Raw genomic sequence first — 14,316 nt, 5'->3', positions numbered from 1 at the left:
TAGGCATTGCAAGGTTTTGCAAGCCCCTTGAAAGTCATAGAATTTCAACTGTTCCTGGAAAGTACTTAAAAAATGTAATACTTTTCAAAACATCCTTTACGGTTTATCTGATGTCAAACTGACAAAAATACATGTACTAGTAATACATTAGTAATACACAATATCCATATCACCACACAAATACCCAGGAATATGATTTCTTTCACCCTTAACTTCTAATATGCTTAGAAACTCCCAGTCCTTGAATTTCAGTGACATTTTAGTTTGTGCACCTTGTCAGTGAGTACTGGTAGGTGTTTTTGATGTTACTGTAATCAAATCAAGTCTCATATTATTGACCTTACAGTGAAGATCCAATTCAGTCAAACTGACCCAGGTTACACCGATTGTCCATGATTTTCTGAAAGAGAAGATGCATTAATTAACTTTCAGTGAAGATTGACTGATATTTTACGGTCATTTGAGTCATTTACTGACATCCTCTTTCATTTCAATCTTTCAGATATTCACTGGAGTCTCTCACAACAGACGTGAATGATCTGTCCAAGAGACTTAAGAAAATACAAGAGCAATTATCATCGTCTGAAGAAGACCTTCAAAAACAAATGAGTGTTTTCCTTGAGGTGAGCAAAACTGACACTTGAAAAATATTTCACTGCCATGGATTTTCAGGCTTGCTGTAGTGCCAAGCTGTAGGACGTTTACAACTGATAATGATAAAGAAACTGCAACGAGTTATGATATATTCAAGAATAATTCAAGATTGATAGAATTAATTATGTCACTTTGTTGGAAAGATAGATAATGAAAACAATATTGTAAGTATCTTCATTATTGTTTTACTCATTTTTTTATTTAATTGGTTTATTTGTGTATTTATTTATGTTTCTGTATTTATTTACTGTTTTACATAAACTTAGTCATGATCCATATGAATTTACACCCAGGAAGCTTTATTTATTTATATACTTGTTTGTTTATTTATGTTTGTTTGTATATTTGTTTGTTTCCTTATTTATTTACTCATATTTTTGTATTTATTCAGTATTTTATATAAAATTAGTCATGTTCCATGTGAATTACTTTATATCCAGAAAGCTAACGAGGAGTGTCAACAGCTGGAGAAATTCCTGGAAGAAATCAACCAGCTTACCCTTGACCTAGCTAGCTATTTCTGTGAAGATGAGAAAAGTTTCAAACTGGAAGAATTGTTCTCAGTCATCAACAACTTCACAAACTGTGTCAAGCAGAGTAGAGAGGTAAGATGTTGAAGTTGATGGACATTTTGAATGTCAAGTCTCATCGAAATGAGATTTAAATTCAAGGTCGTACTGCATATTCATTTGAAATGGTACTGAGTGAAGAATTTGATTACAAAGACTTTCACATCATGCAGGTAAAGTTCAAAAAGATGGCTGGCTGCATCCATGATCCACATACAGTTCAAAAGCCTTTATCTGACCTGCTACAGTTGTATCAATATTTTTTTGAACATTAATGCCAATTCTATATGGCAGAACAAATGTCACATCAATCGATCAATTTTAGGTTATGTTAAATCATTGCAGAAACTTCCAAGCTTTTCTTGGCGTAAGAGAATGAACATTGACCAATTCAATTCATCATATTTTGACAGTAACTTTCTTTGAGTTTTGAGACAAATTAATATCTTAGTTGATTCTCAGTAGAAACAAGAATAATTTTATTAAATTTAAATATGTCCAGTGGTTGTATTGAAAGTGTTTAAATAAATAAATACCTTTCTATGGAAAATTTTCATTTTGTACAAATGACATCCATGTCCTACAAAATTGTAGAAATAAGGTACATCACACATAGAATATTTAAATTTACAGTGAAAGAAATGTTATTTTGTGATGACTCTTGATTTTATAATTCAATAATAATCTTTCTTACGATTTATGATTATAGTGAAACTAAATGTCACAAAAAACTCATTGCAGATAAATAACATTGGTCTTTTCAAACTCTACACACCTTTACTATACTACATTGACTACAGTTTACTTCAGTGAATATTCCTCCTTTTTACCAATTATAACATCACACTTGAACGTTTTCAGGAAAACAGACTGAGAAAGATTCAAGAAGAGAAGGCCCTTGAGAGAGAAAAGCAACAGAAACTGAAGGAGGAGCAAAAGAAACAAGAAAAGATGAAACAGAAGAAAGCAGCTGAGTTGTCTTCATCGGATGAAGAATCTTGTATCATTGACTCATTGTTGAATGATATCGCCAAGGTAACTAGAAACCTCCTATCACTAATGCATTCTATGGTGATTTCACGATAAGTATCATGGAAAGCTATATTAATGAATCACTGTTCAGTCATGTTTCCATGGTAACTTGACTCTCAACATCACCAAGATAATGTGGACATTTGAAATGAGACTCATTGTCCTGTAATATTGCAAAGTTTATATAACTCAAGTGTGATTGTACTATTTAGGACCCAGCAAAGGTTTACATGGAACACTTCTCTGTGGTCATTGCTAACAAAATCATGAATTTTCAGAAACTTCTGTTCTTTTTACTAACAAGCTATTCACATATACATTGATACACACGTTGTAAACATGTATATTTTTTCATTTTGCAGGGTTTTCACGACAGTAAGAAAAGACGACTAAGCCAGAAACACAAACGAAAACCTGGCACAGCATCGACACCAGAACAGGAAAAGAAATCACTTGATGATCTTCTAACAGGGAGCATGAATGCTGGCTCTGGCAAGGCTTCTGAAAACAGCAATGACCTGACTGTCATGGATGGAAGTAAAAGGCGAGTGAGGGCAAGGAATTCAAGGAGAAGTGGAAGGCTAAAATCTCTGGAGATGGATGCTAATAGAGAGGTGAAGATAGAGTCTAGCGCCATCACAAGGTGAAGATACAATATAGTCTTGTCACAGAACCATCCAGATGGTAACATTGTCAATCTAGGTTCAAACCCACAGTTATCAGTTAGCCTGGCTTTTTGCTTTTCAAGAAACACAAATACAAACATTTATTAACTGCAAAAAGTCTGAGAGACAGTAGATTGTCATAATTTGAAAAAGAATCCTGTATGCTAGTTTAAGGAGACAACAATTATTAAGTCTTTAAGGAGTAAAGAGCATATTTGTGACAGATTGTTCATAGTATCACTCTGAAAGGAGTTTGCATTACTTACTCACAGGATGGCGCCCTCACACTACACAATTGACATATAGAAGGACCATTGACCTTTGGCAGCTTATACCGTTGAAGGAGAATGCCAAAATATCATACAGGGACAATGTCCTGCTTACGGAAGTAGCAAATACTTTCCATCTCAAATGTTAACCGTTGTTGAAACATGATGCATTGTGCAGTGTTTGAAATGTTTAAACAATGGTGTAGCTCACATGCATACATATTGTATCATTTAACTTCAATTCACAAATCAATTCTGGCAAATCTTTAGAATAGTGAATCCATTTTCACTGAATGTCATAATTAGCTTGTTTTAGGGGTACCTTGCATAGTAACTGTACAACATTATCAGGACAAATTTGAATGGCTGCTGTTTGATATGCATGGTCTTTGAAAGAAATCTGGAATTTGCAAGAAAGGCAGTACAAACAAATCACATGCACAAATGTGCATAAAAATATGTGTATTCCTGTAGGTATTTGTAAATGTGAGTTTTTTGTGTACTACCATCACATAACCACCTTGTCATACTTTTTATTCTGGAGTAGCCACATAAGCACTCTAACAAGCTTATAGAATTAGATGCTATCATATCCACAGATGAGAATTCCTAGAAAATAGAATTATGACAGCTGTCGTCCCCTTAAACTTGTTCTCTGCATCAAATTATTCCAGTTGTTAAAGTTTTCTTTGTACAAGTTTTTGATGCATCATATATATCAAAACGCTTAAATTACAATTGTAACATCATTACATTACGGTACTAACAATTTATGCAAAAAAAAATTTATTTACATTCTTCAATGTCAGGCTTTATTTTGTGTATCATAGTCCACATTTCTAACTCCTTCAAAAGGCTGAATATAGTGAATTTGCAATGCTATGAATGAGGCTAATGTGCTTTGCTTTCTGTCTTTTTTTTAAACCAGCAAGATTGTATGCAGCTGCTCTTTTGATGTATTGTTGAAAAGTACTTCGAAGGTTTTTGGTTGTTTCACTGTTACCTATATGTATATAGATACTACTGCCAGGCATGAATTGTATACTCTAATTAATACAATAGAGAGACAATAGCAGTAACTTTTTATACATTTTTATTATTTTTATTCTGTAAACCAAGTTATTTTTTATTGTCTCCCCATGTATGTCAAAGATACAAAGTGGTATTAGCCTTGGCTGTGATCACTCTTAAGTGTTAGTGTTGACAAAATGAATTCTACTCCTGACTAAAATTGTAATGTAGACTGTAACATTGAATGTTACAAAAATGCATACAGGTTGTAGGACAAGTTAAATACTGGTTATTTGACATGATTTTGGAGTAGAACAAGAAACTGTATGTGGAAAACAAAAAAAAATACGAAAACATACATAAAACTTGTTGCTAATAGAGATTTAAGGATTATACTCAAAGAGTACTGATGACGTGGACATTTAAATGGTATTTAAAGTGTTATGCAAACCAAATATAACCCATAAACTGGACATTAATTTTAATTTCATTTCCAAATGCTAATTGATACAAATATAAACTTTTTGTGTCACATGTCAATTGACACATGCTCACTTGTCAAGCATCTAGCTGGATAGTTGATTTTTGGCCGTGGACGAGGGGGTTGCATTTGTCACTGTCATTTTATCTCCAATGTAAAATTCTTGTCATCTCCTGGTGTAAAAATTTGTAGGTTTTGTATTTGTTTTATGTGTGTTGCTAGTTTTTGAACATCTCCACGATTATAAACAAAGCAAATAAGCACAAATTCTATTTTAATTTTCAACACTTTGACGATATGTAGGGAAGATTTTCAACTTGTATATGTACTTCTATGTCTTAAGCTACAAGTACTAAAATCACTTTGTGGAAATTAAAGTACTCAAAACAAAAGTTGGAAACTTTTTAAACTTTGAGGGCGCACATATTCCCATTTTCCATCTGCTACAAGTGTGTGCACTTAGTGATTACTTCTCGCCAATGCCTCACACCAAATTTATCTCCTACTTTTAACTTTAAAGTGACACTAACACTTGGTAACATTTTTAAAGCACATTTTTTTAATGTCAACGGTCGATATTTGACGAGGTGACTGCACGCGGATCGCGAGATATCTATTAAAACATGTCTTCAAAAAAGTAAAAGTTTGAATTCCGGTGGCCCACCTAAATTCAGCTTCCGAACATCGAACGTTCGGCACTGGGCCCATTGTCAACTAAGCTATGGAGTACGAGTCTACGCTGACACTGCTGTACGCCACAGTACCACTGGCGTCGGTGATCGTTCATGTCCTGTGGGAGAAAGCTGAGTCTTACTGACTTGGCGTAAAAACGAAAAACAATTTTTGCTGATTCCACCAGAATTCGCAAAGGTGACTAGCACAGTTACGTGCGGTTGATACATAGCGGCCGCCGCGTGGTATGCATAGACGCATGCCACGCGCGCATACCACGCGCGCGGCGTACTGTGTGGCAGACGACAAAATGTAGTCATCAGAGGCGGCTAATATTTGACATGTAAAAACTGATGTTTATGTGATATTGGTTAAAAATATAATACAACCGATTTAGAATAATGAAAACGACAAAAACTCAGGAGAAGTTTTTAAAACTTACCTGAGGTAAAGGCATAATGCTGTATATAAAGTCTTTGCAGTGGGAAGTAAATTATTGCCTCGTTCGAACTTATTGTAGACTCCCTAGAATATCGTCAATCAGCACAACAACAAACCTTCAGGGGATTTCGAGTCAAAATTAGAACGATCGTAAAACTTCGGGATGTGAAAAATATGCTCGGGAAGTGACATGTTTTTATCGATATCTCGCGATCCGTGCGCAGTCCCCAAGTCAAATATCGACCGTTGGCATTTAAAATGTGTTTTAAAAATGTTACAAAGTGGGAGTGCCTCTTTAAGAGGTTGAAATGCAATTTACAGTATGAACACACAAAAAGTGCCTTCCTTCTAATTACTTCTAGTTAATGTTTGTTAATTTTCCAAAACAAATATATATCGCAAGTCTGTATGTGGAATCTTTCAGCAGCAGTAAACTGCATCAATGAACCAACATGCTTTGAGAGCGTAAATAGTAATGTGCAATATTAAAATTTGCTTCTCTTTTGATATTTACATGCTGATTTCAGAAAAATTAATTTCAGATGAAGTTCAATATTTTAACAGCTATTCTCTTGTAATATAATGTAATTTATTTTTGTTTGATTTGTGATATCATGATTTTATACATACTTGTAAAACAATCTGTTTCAATGAACTATAAAAGTTGCATGACATGAATGATTGTTTTCAGAAATAATGAGTTTATATCATGAAAACTATCATAAATAAAAGGTATGCTCGCAGTCCAATCTTGTTTGAGTCAGTTCATTGCAATAAAATCTCCCCAACAGGATGTTTTGGATACATCCCCGTATCAATATTTTCATGTTTGTGCTGTCCAAATAGCCTGTAGACTTTTAACTGAACATCGGAAGTAATTTAAGTGTGAAGTTGCACATGATGTGATGATTAAATACTTATCATCTTTGACAAAAAATTTGCTTCGCAGCTACTTTCCGTACCGACTATTTTCGTAGGTAAGCAAAGCAATCCGGCTTACAGTGAATTTAGCTCCACAACGTTACAACTGACTTTAAAAAAAAGTTTAGACATCACAAAAAACCCAGAAAAATACAACATAACATATCAAACCAACCAACAAACAATCGTCTGCACTAAGAATTGATATTAGGGTCACGTAGGTTCAGTGATAACACAAGTTCACTGGAGTCAAAACGTTCAATGCAGGCCATGCTTGCTGTTTTTGGTCCCCATTAATCGGGGGAAATATTGAGCCGATGCCAGACAGTTTCACTACTAAATGACACAGAGTTGGTGGCCAGTTTGAATTTAAAACATTGGTAAATGTTGGGAAATTTTGTTTCTCTAGTACCAAAGTTTGCAAGCTGACCCCCAATTTTTATTTTGATTTCGAAAGAGAATGATTGAAATATTCCTTGAGGAAAGTGAACAAAAGTTGAAGTCTTTCATTGGGGTGCATACTACATTAAAGTTAACCTGGCTCTGGAAGCTTTTGCCAATAATTCACCTGCTAGGCGATTATACGTTGAGAAAAGGTCAATTACATGCTTGAATTAAAGCTTGAACTTCAAAGCGCGTTAAGTTATTCAAATTTCAAGAGAGAGAAAAACAAGAAATTTTGGCAGATTTTGGAAACTTTGACCACTCCGGCGAACCTTTTTTTTGGTCCAGGTGCCCGAAAAACGCCCCACACGGCCGAGTACTCGACTCTCTGTTTCCTTGAAGGGAAATCATTTTCTGAAGCTATCTCCTCGCCTGAATTTACACATCACGAGGAGTAAAAAACTGTTTATGCGTATCTTTCACATCTTAATCTAAAGTTAAACAAGCATTGCTGCATGTAGGAAAAAATCAAACTCGGGTACTACTTTCCTTACGCACTACCTTCGTGGGCAAGCAAAGCATCCCGGCTACTGCACAGTGTGACTCTCGCCGTAGACTGAACCTGGGCAATGGTGTTACTTGTATATAAGGGTTTCCAGAGGTTGTTCACATAAGCAGATTACAATGTGTAAAATATGATTTTAATAATCATAATCATAATTTATTAATAATCATAATTATCACAACAATGGGGTTTCCAGACGGTATCTACACAAAGTAGACGACATTGTTTGTAAAAAAAATTTAATATTCTGTAACATTCATATTAATAATTTATTAATATTCATAATCATTTGTTATCATAATAATAGGAAAAATCATCACAAATAATGCCTACTCGACCTGTGCTGCGGCCTGTTGATTGAACACGAAACGGCTTGTAAACACATGGTTTGTCCTTGCGGTCAAAAGTTTTGTTTCATATGTCTAAGAAACGGCATTTCTCCATCCTTGTTAAACCTAAAACTGTAAAACTGTAATACGCATGAAAGTAAAACAGAAACCGTGCCAACAGTAATCTGTATTTAAAGTTCTTTACAATAGCATAAAACCTTAACTATGATTAACTGTGACATTATCTACATCGGCATATTGAGGAGGAAAATCCATATCATAGAGGTATACGGCGAGAAGCCCAAAAGAAATCCCTTTCGGCACAGACAAATATAGATAGTCTATATAGACTGTCTATATTTGTCTGTGCCTTCGGTGACAGCTTTGCTTCACCTTTGTTAAGGTGTTTTTCACAAAGTTTTATTCTTCTAATTAGCCCGACGATGATCTTTGCATCACCTTTTATTGCATTGAATAAATAAATAAATAATAATTAGTATATACAGATCAATAAAAATATAAAAATAAACGCCGATGTGTTTTCAATCATTGAATATATATATATACAATGAAAACATTACTTATTTCTGTATATCTACATGTAAAGATTCTTCTGCCTAACTTCAAGTATAGGCATTTACAAAGCTGTGAAATATTTTCCGTAAATCAGTCTTGTATTTAAAATACATATCGCTATCATCAGTTAATTTTGTGGATTTAAAATGCCATTGTACATAATCACCTTGGTGTACATCCGATCTGAGTTTTAGTACATGTCTAACGGAAAGTCTTTGTCGTAATTTTATATAAAGAAACTCAATATCCTGCACATTAGCTTGATGTGTATCAACTCACTTCGTTATGATAGAACTCAAAAGTAAATCGTACTGTGAAAATTATTCTACTGAAATGTAGAAATTTTAGAGTCCGACTTCCTCTATCCTCTGAATTCGAGATGTTTATCAGGGCGATAATCCTCGGCAATCGGTTGTAGAACTAATCGGGGGATCTAGTTGGCATGGCAGTTAAAAGATAAAGAGTGGGCGAACTGCTTGAAAGTTTATAAGTAGTTTATGAAAGGGTAGCTATAGGTCCAAGACCATAGTCCAGTCCAGGCTATAGACACTACCCTATAGGCACACATTGACACAATGACTATAAAAGATCCTAATCAAATAGTCGTTCGACCCCGTTGTAAAGTCACAGGGAACTTAGTAATCTTGTTGTTGTTTGTTGTTGTTGTTATTGTTGTTGTTGTTGATTGTGGTGATGATGATGATGATGATGATGACGATAATAAAAAATATTAAAAACAATGTCTCATTCCTTGCTGTTGTTTGTCGATGTTGTAGCTAATTGTAAAAGAAAACTGTAATCGTGATCAAAAAACGACGTAGGTCGCCCAACGTCACTCCCGTCCTATTATACAATAGGACGGGAGTGACGTTGGGCGACCTACGTCGTTTTTTGATCACGATTACAGTTTTCTTTTACAATTATCTACAACATCGACAAACAACAGCAAGGAATGAGACATTGTTTTTTAATATTTTTTATTATCGTCATCATCATCATCACCACAATCAACAACAACAATAAACAACAACAACAACAACAACAACAACAACAACAACAACAAGATTACTAAGTTCCCTGTGGTAAAGTCTGTGTCCATTGTCCTATATTGTAAGGTCCAAGAACTTTTGAGTTTTGCATTACTGGGCTTAAAGCACGTGTTGTTGCTATATAGGCCGTCAACACTAACGAGTCGAAAGAAAATGTATGATGATAGGATGCCTACTGTGCAGATTTATTTTGGCGTTGCCATAAACAAAAAATGGTACTTTACCTGTACTCTTTGGCAGAACAAAAGAATAGACCCTTTTCATAAAGAGGGCGTCCTTTAATTATGACGTCATTTACCGAACGAAAGCGTAATGAAAGCGAGGTCAGTAGGTCCTTTGGCTGGTCCCCGCCTCAGTGACAAGCATTTCAAATGGCGGTTTGCCGGTATCTGCGTCTTACTACGTGCTGCGTCTAGTCAAGTCACGTGAGACGCAGTGATCAGCGAAGTAGGTCCTGTCAGCTGGAGAAGGTAAACAAAGCGCACGAAGTTAAGAACTATTGACGGTGTTACAGCAGAACTACCTGAGAAATTTTTCTAGAAAGGTAAGGTATTCAACATTTCTCTACATTAACATTCCAAGATAGGGCTGTCATGCTGGTTAACCGCACTTTTGCCACTGTGTGCAGAAAATGTTTGTCATCTCTCTCGCGACCGGTCGCGAGACGTTGTCGTCTGCAGCTGAAATGGTTGACGTTGTACCACTGTCGGAGCTCGTGAATGCATGCGTTGGATCACGAAATATCAGGTTGACAACAACATGTGAGCACGCTTATAGAAAGTGAAACACCATAAATATTCTCTAGTGTAATTACATCCCCTGTATACCCGGTTTTGTAAACTTAAATCGGATAAATCTGAACATCGTTGAGGCATCGTTGATGGTGGTGCCTCGATCATCCTCACAGTCAATGGTTGAGGACACGAAAGTACGGAATTAAATTGTACAATAAGTTGCTGACTTTCTCGACTGCAGTTCTTGATACATTTGAAGAGATGGATTTGTTTATACTACGTAAATCAGGTAAATACAGACTCAGGCCTAACAATGACATGAATATGCTGTTAGAAACAGCCGGGATTAAGCCACACTGTCACGTTTATGTTCATTTATGCTCAGATCATTTTGACGTTGTTTCTTGATGTCCATCAAGCGACAGTGGATAGAGGGACTGTGGTAGTATGTAATCGCTGTGAAAACATGCTAACTCGGAATTTTTTCCACAGGGAGGTTTGAAACATGCCCCTTAATTGCTGTGTTCCTGGTTGTACTGGTAAGGGTTACCGGAGAGTTTCTGGTCACAAGGTATCTTTCTTTAATTTCCCACGCGATACAGACCTCGTGAAGAAATGGCGTCATGCAATAAGGCGAGATCCCAATGCAGCTGTTTCAAGTACCAAGGTCTGTTCCCTACATTTCAAGGAAGATGACTTCCGATACACACTAACAAGAAAGAGACTCTTGTGTAACAGTGCGGTGCCATCACAATTTGCGTGGACCAATCTGATTCAGAATAGGAAAACGCCTGTAGAATGGAGAGCTGAATCCACAAACTCAACTGTTAAAGACACAGTGACAACAAAAACAGTCCTAGGGAGTGTCAAAATACCTGTGACACAGTAAATGCTGAGGAACTGATCATGCAACATAAACTGAACATAGAGAAGTTGAAACAAGATAATCTACAGAAAGACATAGACATAGAAAAATTGCAGAGTGAAATTGAAATTCTCAAAGACAGTTATGAAAAGGAATTAATGAAGGTCAGAAATGAAATAACTGAACTAAAAAATGAAATAATAGCTGTGGATGAAAAGCACTGTCAGATTGCTTTTAGTGTACACAGATTTTTAGATTCCGACAATGATATAGCTTTCTATACTGGTTTTCCTGATACCAAGACTTTCCTAGATGTTTTTGAATTTTTAGATACAGGAGAAAATGGAGAGAATGTCAGATACTGGAAAACTGGAAATGAGAAATGTAACATGGATAATTCAGGTACCAGGAATAATTTCCACAGAAATAAGTTAGGTCGACCAAGGTCTCTGGAACCTCTTGATGAATTTTTTTTAATACTTTGCAGATTACGGCAAAGTTTTCCTGCAGGTATGTAAGGGTGCCGGAAATCGACAAGTGCGGGGCCAAAGTGAGGGCCAGCACAATCAAAGTGCGAGCGAATGTGAGGGCTTGAAGTGAGGGCTCTCACAATCGAAGTGCGAGCAAATGTGAGGGCTTGAAGTGAGGGCTCTCACAATCAAAGTGAGAGCGTATTTGAGGGTTGAGACTTGCGAAAATCAGTACTAAATTCACCTTGATCGAATGAAGATTTGTGATCAAAGTCACTGCTAAAAGCGCGATACGATCTCCACTTGAGTGTAAACGGCGCAGCCCTGTGTATGAGCATGCATGGAGCTACAGCATCGATCGAAGGGAAGCTTCACGATATGAGCGAACGGCTAATAAAGTACATGACGTCCCTGACGGAAAAAACTGTCAAACACTGTAAAAATATGAATGAGGCATTTGTAATCTTTACATCGTTGAGTTTCTTTAAGAATATAATGTCTGGCTGATTTTTTGCTCACGTGTGAACACGTGAGCATATGTCGCAGCGATGTCTGTCTGTCTGTCTGTCTGTCTGTCTGTCTGTCTGTCTGTCTGTTGGTCCATTTTCTCAAAAACGGCTGAACGTAATTCAGTCAAATTTGGTAGACATCTTCAGAATTCAAATGGCTAGAACTGAAAAGGTTTTGGTGGGCGTGGCTTGGATATTAATGAAGTTATGAAAGTTTTAATTTTTCTGTTACGCCGCGTATGACAAGTGAAAACAATCGACTGTTTGAGGGCGCTGTGAAATGTGCTTGTCCAGGTTGGCTACAGCTGGATAGCTCTGGTTTCAACCACGGTCCCTCCGTGTTTCAACCTCGTATTGAACATTAAAAATATGATATTTTATTACTCATTCAACTCACTATTCAAGATAAAATATCGTTTAGCAAATTAGCTTTATCCTTGGTAATTGATTGTTTCCCTCACTGCTCGATCACCAGAAATGAGTACATACGTTCTCTACCTAGCCTCATGGCATGGAAGTGCTGATGAATAATAACTTTGGGTCAAAGGTATTGAAGTGTCCAATCAGGTTCGTGCACAGAGTCCAAGGCCATGACCTACTTCATGTACTTCTGCACTGTTTTGATTTTGCTTCGCCAAGAAACGTGTTCGTCATTGTCCATAGAAGTATGTTTGCTCTCCTTTGAGGTTGTTTGTGAAACAAATTCCGGGATAGGCCTTGGAATGCATACGATCGGCATCGCGGCAGTGCATGTAGCTAGCCCTACGAGTATGACGAGAGTGTCCGGCTTTGGCTACGCCGCCTCCCACCTCCGGTAAGCGGCGTAGCCAAAGCCGGACACTGTCGCCATACTCGTAGGGCTATGCATGTAGCGTACCATGCTTGTGTAACTGCCGAGCTCAACGTGCATTCACGGTTGATACTCGTGTACAATCATGATGTGTTCAATTCTGATGAAGATTCATAAGTCTTACTTTTGCAGTCTTTTTTCGTACGATAATCCCGACAATACGTGTTACTGTTGGCAATGGGATATACTTCCAAAGATATGTCGGATTATTGAAATACACCTGCAGACTGATTATACAGCCAATGTTTACAATATCGCGCAACGCATGTTGATGTCGCCGAACACCAGCAATACAAATGCAAAAAATGAACAAATTATGTATGCATTCAAAAATCGAAAACCACACAATGGCAGCATATTATCTCCAGATAATATGTGTAATTTTTTATTTACATAGTGGCAGCAATAAGCATAAATAGGCGAGCGATGTAAATGGGGTCGGTAAAGCATTGCAGCCGGTGAAAACGCCGTTGTTATCTATAGGGTATTCTGCATGTAAGGCGCTGAATTACTTGCGTCTGTAACAATGTAAACTTTAAAAAATTAAAGCAAAACTTCAAAAATCTTAAACCATACAATTGAAGTGCACAACATCAAGATTATTTGTGTATTTTTTTAAAGTCAATAGCTGAAGGAATAATAATCTCCAAGCGAGCGATTGATTCGGGACCGGTGAATAATCACAGCCGGTAAATGTATGGGCTTGGGAGTAATAAATTACGTCGCCGAATCACGACAGTAAAATGTAAATTTAAATAAAACCAACGCAACAGCAAAACATCGAAAATAATACCCTTGTAGGACAGTATCTTAAGATTATAGATTTAGATTTTTACATTCATAGCTGAAGAAATAAGTATCTTGAGGCAAGCGATCGGCACGGTAGCGGCGAAGAATTACAGCCGATAATACTGGGTGCGGGAGGGAGGGAGTAACGTATACGCGTACGTCGCCAAATCACGAGAGTAAAATGTAAATTTACACGAAACTAACGGAATATCCAAACATCGAAAATAACACCCTTGTAGTACAGTATCTCAAGATTATAGATTTAGATTTTTACATTCAAAGCGGGTGAAATAAATATTTTGAAACAAGCGATCGGCACGATAGCGGCGAAGCTGGTAGATCATCAGCGCCCATTGTTTTCTATGGGGCGCGAGTATGTGTGTTGCCGAAAATTGAAGGCGGTAAAAATGTAAAAATACAATAATTTGAGCCAATATTTAAAAATCGAAAACGATACGATTGTAGAACGACATCTAAAGAT

At 36.6% G+C, this 14,316-nt stretch overlaps 1 protein-coding gene and 1 long non-coding RNA gene across 5 annotated transcripts in view; both read left to right on the top strand.

Moving 5' to 3' along the window:
- The window catches only part of LOC139131790 (inverted formin-2-like), a 41,987-nt gene extending 35,633 nt beyond the window's left edge, over positions 1 to 6,354 (top strand). For all 4 annotated transcript variants that reach the window (XM_070698052.1, XM_070698049.1, XM_070698053.1 and 1 more), the window contains 4 exons: positions 503 to 623; positions 1,095 to 1,259; positions 2,085 to 2,258; positions 2,618 to 6,354. In XM_070698052.1, the coding sequence (XP_070554153.1) occupies positions 503 to 623; positions 1,095 to 1,259; positions 2,085 to 2,258; positions 2,618 to 2,902 (745 nt within the window). In that variant the 3' untranslated portion in view covers positions 2,903 to 6,354. The remainder of the gene's footprint in view (positions 1 to 502; positions 624 to 1,094; positions 1,260 to 2,084; positions 2,259 to 2,617) is intronic.
- Positions 6,355 to 9,866: 3,512 nt separating this feature from the next.
- Positions 9,867 to 13,162, top strand: LOC139131789 (uncharacterized). Its single transcript, XR_011552192.1, has 3 exons — positions 9,867 to 9,949; positions 10,070 to 10,162; positions 10,845 to 13,162. It is a non-coding gene; the product is annotated as an uncharacterized lncRNA (long non-coding RNA).
- Positions 13,163 to 14,316: the final 1,154 nt, after the last annotated feature.

Source organism: Ptychodera flava, chromosome 4, assembly GCF_041260155.1.
Source record: "Ptychodera flava strain L36383 chromosome 4, AS_Pfla_20210202, whole genome shotgun sequence".
Classification (NCBI taxonomy): Eukaryota; Metazoa; Hemichordata; class Enteropneusta; family Ptychoderidae; genus Ptychodera; species Ptychodera flava.
Note: the sequence above shows the minus strand (reverse complement) of the source record. Positions and strands in the feature narration are given on the sequence as shown.